The following is a 10,304-nucleotide window of genomic DNA, read 5'->3' as shown; positions in this document are numbered from 1 at the left end:
AGAGAGAGAGAGAGTGAAAAAGAGAGAGAGAGAGAGAGTGTGAAAAAGAGCGAGAGAGAAAGCAGTCAATACCATTAAGACAGTACTTTCTAATCAGGAAGGATGAAAAGCAGAGTTGACCTTAGAAGGACATGAAATCAAAACATAGAAATTTAAAAAAAAAAACTGGAACAAATAAGGCAAAGCATTTTTCTGATGTTCTAGCAATTCTGCCAATACTGTAATGGAGGAGGAGGAGGATGACGACAACAACAGCAACAATAATGTGCTGTTTATCTTGGTATAAGATCACCATTTCACACACATGTGGTTATGATGCATGTACCCGGTGTACCCTTATCAGACGGGTAGTCATGATGAGTATACTGGGCTTCATACATTTGTACCCCAATGTCACTTTGATAGCATACACTGCTCTCTCACTCAATAATAATAATAATAATAATAATGAATTCCTTGATGCAGTACCAAGCAGTGGCTCACATGCCTTCTGATCTTAACTGATTGGAAATGCTATCATCATCATCATCATCATCGTTTAACGTCCGCTTTCCATGCTAGCATGGGTTGGACGATTTGACTGAGGACTGGTGCAACCGGATGGCTACACCAGGCTCCAATCTAATTTGGCAGAGTTTCTACAGCTGGATGCCCTTCCTAACGCCAACCACTCAGAGAGTGTAGTGGGTGCTTTTATGTGTCACCCGCACGAAAACGGCCACGCTCGAAATGGTGTCTTTTATGTAAAAATATTCTCCTCAGTACCACAGATTTGCTTGTCAGTTGCTTGAATTAAACCAACTGAACATGTTCCTTAGGGGCTGACAATGTGTGCATCTCTTATCATGAGCAGGAATAGTTGGGTAGAATCATGGACATGTGTTGAAAAGAATTTCTTTGGGTTTTGAATAATTCACTTCTGAAAACATAGGTGTTTTGTTCATTAAACTAGAAATCAACAAAATAAACATCGAACTTTAAAATATGTATGTGGGCCAATTTGATCAAGTGAACCATTGAAGGTGATGCCCCAGTATGGCCACAGTCCAATGACTGAAACCAATAGAAAAAGTGAATGACTATATATGTGTGTGTGATATGAATTTACCTTTCTCCAAGGTGGAAAGTGACTTCTGATTCCGGGCTTATTGGGCTTCCACCTGAATGATTAGAAATAGTATCTATAGATCTCCGATTCAGAGATGAACTAAGATTTTTGGGATAGGTCTGTAGATCTTTGCTTGAAGGGGTTTTCGCAGGGAAACCTGGAAATGCAAAGAAAATATAATAATGAATATGATAAATATTGTTTACTTGGCAATAAATTTTCAATATCATTTTAATCTCAACAGAAAAAAACTTTTTTCAACAATATAATTAAAATACAAAGTCTGATCATTCCTCACCATCATCATCATCATCATCATCATGAATGTTTTAATGTTCACTTTTTCCTTTTTAATGTTTACATAAGTCAATGAATTAATTCATCAATGCAGATTTTTTTAATGGTCAGATGCTCTTCCTATCATCAACACTCACTTGTTTCCAAGCAAGATATTATTTGCCCCTTGCCAGACATCATCATCATTTAACGCTCGTTTTCCATGCTAGCATGGGTTGGATGGTTTGACGGGAGCTGGCAAACCAGAGAGCTGTACCAGGCTCCAATTGTCTATTTTGACAAGGCTTCTACAGCTGGATGCCCTTCCTAACACCAACCACTTTGCAGAATGTACTAGGAGCTTTTTATGAGGAACCACACATGTTTACACAAAAGATTGGATATGGAGGACACTACTTGAATGATGGTGACACTCACAACTGTCAAGTGATGTCACAACGAATCCCCCACACACACACACACACAACAAGCTGCTTATCAAATGCATTCATAAGGATTTGGTTGGCCCAGTGCTATGCAGCAGACACTTGTGCATGGTGTTTTTCTGTGAGACTGAACTAGAAACTTTGTGGTTGGCAAGCTAACTTTTTAACTGCTCAGTCATGCATTCACTTTCACTTATCTTTGGAAAATATCATAAAACATCATTGAAAATAATAATAGCCATTTGTAACTTAGCTATGAAGTCGCACATTTGTGAGAAAAAAAAAAACGATCAATCGTATTGACCTCTCAGTATTAAACTGGTACCTATTTCACCAACTTTAAGAGAGTTCTAAAAACAAAGTGGAATTAAGGCAAGAAAATACAAATACACACAACTAAATGGGAGAAAATGCATTTTCAGATGTTCTACTGATGCTGTCAATAATAAAATGTCAAATTATATTATGAATTGCAGTTTCAAATATACAGAAACTAACAAATTTCAAATTAAATTTTTTCTGCTCTCATCATGGATTCCTGTTTAATATATATTTCATCATCTTACAAATTTTAACTATAAAAATTTTTTTAAAAATAAAAACACATGAAGCAACTATAGTATCTGAGATTTTGTTACTGTGTGTGATCCACAATGACGAGTGGTGAGATATTTTACATCCACTTTTCCATACTATCATGAATTAGATGGATTGTCACGGTATGAGCCAATTCTTATTCGGAGTTAACTGTCCTTCTAAAATGGTTGGGATCACATCTCCCAATTATGTTGCATTTTTGACATGAAGTCTATAGACTGATGCCCTTCCTGTCACCAATTCTCATGGATTTACTATAGCAGAGAGCCACAATCCTTCTCTGTCCATTGTAGCTGTAATAATCAGTGATGACTGTGGATAAAAGGAGATAAATGGATGTCCTATGCAGAATTTCAAATCAGAATACAAAGAGCTGGAACAGATGCTACAAGACATCTCATCTAATATTAGTTATGCTGCCAACCCATTGCTTAGAGCAAGCACTTTGTTGATTCAAAAAATATGAAAGGCAAGGTTGAACCCAGCAGGATTTGAATTCAAAGTGTAAAAACCAAGACAAATACTGCAAGATATTTTAGCCAATAGTCTTAATGATTGCACCAGGCCACCATCTTCATTCATTCGTTCGTTCGTTTGTTCGTTCATTCATTCGTACATAAATACATCCATACATGCACTCATACATATGTATACAGACACATACTTACAAACATGCACACACATACAAACAAGCATACATACATACATTCACTCATACATATGTATACACATACCTACAGACATGCACACACACACACACACATACATACATACATACACACACACACTCACACACATACAAGTTATTGAGGCTAAATTTAACAGTTTGCATAAAAGAAAAAAAAGAAGAAAAACAATATCACATCCAAAAATAAACATATTCTTTAAAAATCAGAAAAGTATCAACTAGATTTATGGCCGGGAGATAAAAGGTGACTCAACATTGCTGCTCTCAACTTCTAGCACAGACTTAAAACAACTTTGAAACATGAAGCATGTGTTTCTCACTGTGTCCATGGGAAGATCTTGAAACACTTCCTTGAGCTTGGCCTTGGTGTTGTAGATAAAGTTGTTGGTGCCTTTCTCAATGCATCCCATACATCTTAGGAGGCCAGAAATTTGGACTGGTGAGTTGTAGAAATTCTCTAAAAACCACATCTGGCTCTTTCCAGAAGTATGGCAAAGAACCAAATTCTATGGCATTCCAGCAGCAACCCTCTCCAGTCAGTCTTTGACTACAATATCCAGCAGTTTCACATGGCCATTTGAAGTGATCCTAAGATCATGTTCAAAGATGTAGGGCAGCCAAACATCACCCTCGTTGGAAACACATTAAAAAACCATCACAGTTTTATGACCACAGCCTCATAGTCTCTGCTGAAGCTGTTCATGGGATGTCTTACAGAGTTTTGCAGAGTTCACAAAGTATTGAACAGCAGCCATGATGACGACACTTTGTTACCAAGCATGAATTATCATGATACAAGTCACTTTTTTCCAATATTCAGATAGCTTCCAGTCTGCCATGTTAGCAAACCTTTCCTCAACTACAACTTTAATCTTTATGCTCTCCAATGCCGTTGACTGTTCACCAATATGTCAAGCTGTTCCAGAAAAAAAAAGAGACAAAAAAAAATTGCCAAATTTAGCCCAAACAGCTTGTATATATAATTACATTGTCTCGAAGTTTGTAAATTCCTATGACATCAATATATATATATATCACACATATACACACATTTAAATACATATAGAGATATAGAGCTACAAGTACATGCATGCAAAAATGTGTAAATGAAAGTGAAATGTATACAAAAATATTTGTTAATATCCAAATTCTGATATAGCTTTTAATTATTGTTGTTTACACTCTACGATAAATAATTTTGTAATAACATACTATAAAATAAAAAAAAAACAGAAGAGAAATTCAAATTGAATTTAATAACAGAAAAATAAAAGAAATATGAAAAAAAAAAACCTGTCAATTTTGAAAGAAAATATATTTATGGTAAAAAAAAAAAAGAAAAAATTCTTTCAGCATTCACTGATATAAAGAGTATGAAAAGTATAGTTTCATAGTCCAGAGTTTGAAACAAACAAAAAAAAAACATTAGTATTATTAATATTTATTATTATTAGTTGAAAATTAAATTCTTTTTTTTAAATCATTATCATTGAAAAATTTTTTTAAATAAACAAATATCATCAATCAGTTGACAATGAAATTATGAAAGGTAAACATGGCTGATATTAGATAAACCAGGGATTCCCAGTCTGGGGGTTTGAAAAGCCATTATGGGGTCGCAACAAGGAGGGCAAAGTATATGCTACATTAAAATTGCTTTCCTGTGTAAAATTATTAACGAACTCTTAAATTGAACTTTGATCTATTTACCAACCGAAAGGCTTGATGCTGGCATGAACTGGACATTTTGTTGAGAGCTGGCAAGCCAGAGGACTGTGCCGTACTCCAATGTCTGCTTTGGCATTAGTTTCAATAGCTGGATGTCCTTCCTAATGCAGACCATTTTGTACAGGGTACTTTTTAATGTAGAAACAGCAATAGACAGGTCATAAGTAACTCACAAAACAGAACCTTTAAACTATGAGGAGAGTGTTGTTCAACATTGAAAAATATATTAATTATTAGAAAATTGAAAATTGACATTTTTATCATCAAATGTGATATTACTTTTGTAGAATAGGTATAAAAATTAACCAAATATTTGTTAGAGGTGTCAAGGTAGAGAAATAGATAACTCAGAGGTAGACAGACACAATCAGACAGAATCTAATGCTGTAATCAAAGATAGGCAACCAGAGTGACAAACAAATATAAACACACATTTTTGTTTTGCTTTCTGGGTTTTTTTTTCATTTGGGTATTTTTTTTTTTTGTCACAGCACTGTAGTTTCTTGTCAGCTTGTTTTCTTTTCAAGCTTCCTTTACAAATCATGACATTTCTCATCATTTTTGTCTGATGAGTATTTAGTTATTCTTCCATTGTGGGAAAATTATATTTGTACAAAATACAGGCTGTCATCAGCTAAATTTAAAATAGTGTACACACACGTACACACGCACACGGATACATGGTTTAATTTTCTGGAAAAGCCAAGCCATTGTGAGTTATAAAAAAAGGTAAGTCAATGATTTGTTTTTTTGATCTTTTATTTTGATATTTGGGGACTAAGACCGGTTATTCAGGAAATCTTTGGACATTTAGAGTTGCAAGCTAGATTTTCTGTTCTGGAGTACATTAATGGAGGATTGTTTTGCATGCACAGGACAGCTTTGCTATAATAGCCATTCAGCTGCATGTAGCTTAGTTCTGTTGTTAATATGCACTTTGGTATTGCTAATGATGATGGCATTTTTTATTCTGAGATTCCCAACATTTCATTCTGTGACGTCAATGGAAACCTAAATGTTTTGGGTTTGGTATTTCTGTACATGTTTTTTGATAGAAGAAGCAGTAGTAGAGAAGTGTCTTTTAACCCATATGTGCACTTTTCTGATGTAAGACTAATCATATTTTATACACCATGTAAGATCATAGACATATATTTTCATCTTTGAATCAGGCAGTTGGGCAATATGCACATGACAATGTTTATGTAGGTCTGTTTTTATTTAGAAGAGTCCAAGGTGTGCTGGTCATATATTCAATTCCATCCTATGGATTGCCTGCTAGATTGTAGTAGTTGTTTTCTAATTGAAATGTAGCAATTTCAAAAAAACACACAATACTCCTCATAGATATTGACAAATAGATTTTTGGCTTTCTACTACAAACATAATCATTTCTTAACTTAGTTGTATCTGCATGCAATAATAAATGTTTGGGAATTATATTTGATAGAGGCTACACTTCAGAAGCTGGTAGAAATTAAACAAAAATGAACACAAATCACATTTAGTATAGTTTAGATTTGAGAAACTGGGGTTGACTGATGTTGTTAATATCAAACAGCTTGATTATTTCAACTGACGTCAATATTTTTATACCGTATGGAATGGTTTTCGTAAATGCTACAAAGACTGTACGTAGAATGAGTTCTTTGTGACACTGACATAAAAGACAAGAAAATTATAAACAAGGATTTCAGTAAACCATAATACATTTTGTTACTTTGAAATCACATTTCATGATATGAAGAGTAAATTGGAAAGAAGGAGGTAGAGAGGGGGAGTGAGAGAGAAAAAAAGATGTGCATCTAAATTCCTAAAGAGGAGAGGATTAAAAAGCACAAAACATGTGTAAGAATTTAGTAAGTTATTCAAAGCTGAAGCATTGGACATGTATGGAATAAATACAAATGCAAAATTCAAGTACCTTTGGTTCTGATGAAGTAAATTCAGTTGTATATATATATATATATATATTTATATATATATATATAATATATAGTGTACATTAAATACACATTAGAGATGCCCATAAAAGGACATCTAACCCACTAGAAAGAGCAGCCAAAGCTCTACACCACAAAAAAGGGATAATTTTGAAAAGGAATGAAAAATAAAAACATTTACCATCTACATAAATGGTAAAAATTTTGTGGTGTAGAGCTTTGGCTGCTCTTTCTAGCTAGATACCTCTCTCCATCCACATCCCACTCCCACCCTCACATCCTCATCTCACCCCCACATCCTCACATCTCCACACCCCAACACCCCCACACCCCCACACCACTCTGCACACTAGCACTGACCACTTCCCAACACCCACATCCTCATACACACACCCACACTTTACAGATGTATATAGATTAGTTGAAATATGATGGGAACATATTTGATTAGTAAAAAGGTATATTCATTATTCACTGCTTGCCACTGAAAAGAGAATCCTCCCATAAGACAATAGGTGTTAAAAACACCAACAGACATTTTCATGGTCACCATCAAGCAAGACGTTGAATGCATTTCTAGCTTCTTGAATACCATCAACAAAAGACACAACCCTAAAATGACTTTGAAAGTTTTCACATCATCATCATCATCATCATCGTTTAACGTCCGCTTTCCATGCTAGCATGGGTTGGATGACTTGACTGAGGACTGGTGAAACCAGATGGCAACACCAGGCTCCAATCTAAATTTGGCTCAAGAAATCAGTACAATTGGCCCATTGTAAACCCATAACTGACAACACTATTTACTCATAACAATTTTTAAAGTTTAAAAAAAAGAAAAATCATCCAAGTGAAAAGGAACTGATACTTGAAGAACAAAATGGAAAACAGGATGAAAGATTAACAATAATGAATGAGGCAAATTTCTTTTGCTTTATCAATATAACTCAAAACCAAAACAACAAGAATTTGGAGGATGGTAAAAGTACATAAATTTAGTAATTGCAACAAAAGCAGTTACAATGAGTTTATTATTAAATTTGCTCAAGTAACCCTCACTAAATAGAGAAATGTGTTATTTTCACTGACATATAAACACACCTTCACCCTGAGTGTGTATGTGTGTGTGTGTGTATTTGTGTTCGTATTTATGTTTGTGTATGATTGTATGAGTGTGTGATTGTGTGTATGTGTTTGTATCCACGTATAATGTAAAATAATTTGATCAGGTTACCATATTTCAGTTGAAATACACTGATTTAATTTTAATCAATTTTTGAAATAATGGAGAATATCATGAAATAGTTTTGTCATCATTAAGTGGATGTTTGAAGCATAAATTAACATGAAATTTTGATGGGAAGTTTTAATTTAGACCACTTTAAAAAGATGTAGTTTATATCACAGAACCAAGGGCAATCCGAGGCAGGCTGGTATCAAAAAGGTTATATAAATTTAAAAGTTTACATTTTTTATCATGTGAAGAAAAATCAATGAAGATAGAAGTCACACTTTAACGATTGCCCTGCTGAACAGAAAAAAAATGGTACAGAATGGTTTGAAGAGGAAATAATGAAAAATATTCTTTATGGAATAAATGGATATCTAATAAGGCAAGTAAGAAAAAGAAAATAAGAATCATCATATGATTTAAATATATTAGAATCAATTTTTGCAAATAAAATTTCACATGAAAATTTCAAATATAAATGATCAGTTTCAGTATTACAGACAAATTAAATATTTACCTGGAGTTAGTTTATCTTGATGCATTGTTTGCATCAGGGAAGCCAATCCTGAATTCTTGGTCACAGAAAATGCACAGAGGCGTTCAATAGCTCTCCATCGACCAAGGCGCTCTTGCAGATCTTGGTGAACCACTTCTAGTGAAGCTCTTAAAAAATAGTAAGAAAAAAAATACAATGTAATTGATTATTAATTCTATCAGAGAAATATCAAGAAAGAAAGGAAAAAAAAAACACTGTTCATTCACCAACAACACTTTGAAGTGGTATGAATAGAGATAGCACAAAATTTGAGAGTATTGTTCAGTTGTGCTGAAGGCAAGATGATCTCTACAGTGCTGGTGCCAGGATAAGTTTAAAATACAAGAAAGCAGGAACTCTGAATATAAACTGATTCAGTCCAGAACAGCACATCCAACTCTTGCTGGCATGGCAAGCAAATGTATGGTGATGGTGGCAGTGGCGGTGGTGATGATGATGATGATGATGGGGATGATGGTGATTGTAGGAATGATAACCATGATCATGATGGTGGTGATGATGACAATGGTACTGATGAGTGTTGATCATGATGGTGATGATGGTCATGATAATAATAATGATCATAATAAGCATTATGATGAAATAAAAGAGAAAGAATGATATCTCATATCTGTGAACAGCTCTATATATTAATGTTAAAATCAGAAGATGTAACATGCTTCTATAATCTCAAATATCCAGTGAATCTATGGCACCAATGTTATTCCTCTTTTGATAGATTTGATTCTCAAATTAGATTAAAAATAAAAAACAAAACAAAAACGAACTATTATTTGTAATCAATAAATAATTATCTCTTTGGGAATGTAACAATAATTACAGATCAGTGATAGCAAACCTATGGCAGGTATGTTAACAATGATATGCACAGATTTTTAAGTGATGCGCAAAGGATTACAAAAGGAAATGAAGTCTTCTAGCAGCAGCAGCATAACCACTGTTGTCGTCATCACATCATCATCATTGTTGTCATCACCATCTAATATCTCTTTTTCCATGATGGCATGTGTTAGAACTGGAAAGCTAGAATACTGTACTAAGTTCCCATGTCTGCTTTGACTTGGTTTCTAAAGCCAGATGCCCTTCCTAATGCTAACCACTTCTCAGAGTGTATTGATTGCTTTGTTTTTCATGGCACCAGCACTGGAGGATATAGTATTAAGTGACGAGAAAGTAAGATAGAGGGACAGGAGTAAGTCTTTTCCTGAAGATGGCTTGCCCATCTAGCGAGAGAGAGAGAGAGAGATGTGAGGTCAAGGTCCAGTTATAAAAAAAAAAATATCTACAAACTTTTACCAGCATATGTAAGTGATACCCCAACAATAACAGCATTACTAAAGAAATGAAAAAAAATGTCCACATTGCCAGCACAAGTGCCATGTAAAGAGCACCCAGTACAATCTGTAAAATGGTTGACATTAGGAAGGGCATCCAGCTATAGAAACCAAACTGAAACAGACTGCGAAACCTGGTGTGGTCTCTGGCCTTGCTAGTTCCTGTCAAACTGTCCAACCCAAGATAGCATGGAAAACAGACATATGATGATGATGATAAGCTAAGGAAGGTTCACCATCAGTGATAGTTAAACCATTAGCAGAGTCAACAGTTTATGAAAAGAATCCTAATTAGTATTCTTATTTCTTTACTGCCCACAAGGGGCTACACACAGAGGGGACAAACAAGGATAGACAAACAGATTAAGTCAATTATATCGACTCCAGTGCGTAA

The 10,304-nt window shown here is 34.5% G+C and overlaps 1 protein-coding gene across 3 annotated transcripts in view; it reads right to left on the bottom strand.

Moving 5' to 3' along the window:
- LOC106882253 (stromal interaction molecule 1) overlaps positions 1–10,304 on the bottom strand; it is a 278,541-nt gene that overhangs the window by 1,449 nt on the left and 266,788 nt on the right. For 2 of the 3 annotated variants that reach the window (XM_052973512.1, XM_052973511.1), the window contains exons 11-12: positions 8,538–8,683; positions 1,109–1,265 (exon numbers count right to left, since the gene is read on the bottom strand). In XM_052973512.1, the coding sequence (XP_052829472.1) occupies positions 1,109–1,265; positions 8,538–8,683 (303 nt within the window). Of the gene's footprint in view, positions 1–1,108; positions 1,266–4,585; positions 6,501–8,537; positions 8,684–10,304 lie in introns of those variants that run through there. The other variant, XM_052973513.1, reaches the window with a different exon arrangement.

This window comes from Octopus bimaculoides, chromosome 16, assembly GCF_001194135.2.
Source record: "Octopus bimaculoides isolate UCB-OBI-ISO-001 chromosome 16, ASM119413v2, whole genome shotgun sequence".
Classification (NCBI taxonomy): Eukaryota; Metazoa; Mollusca; class Cephalopoda; order Octopoda; family Octopodidae; genus Octopus; species Octopus bimaculoides.
This window is presented reverse-complemented; position numbering and strand designations above follow the sequence as displayed.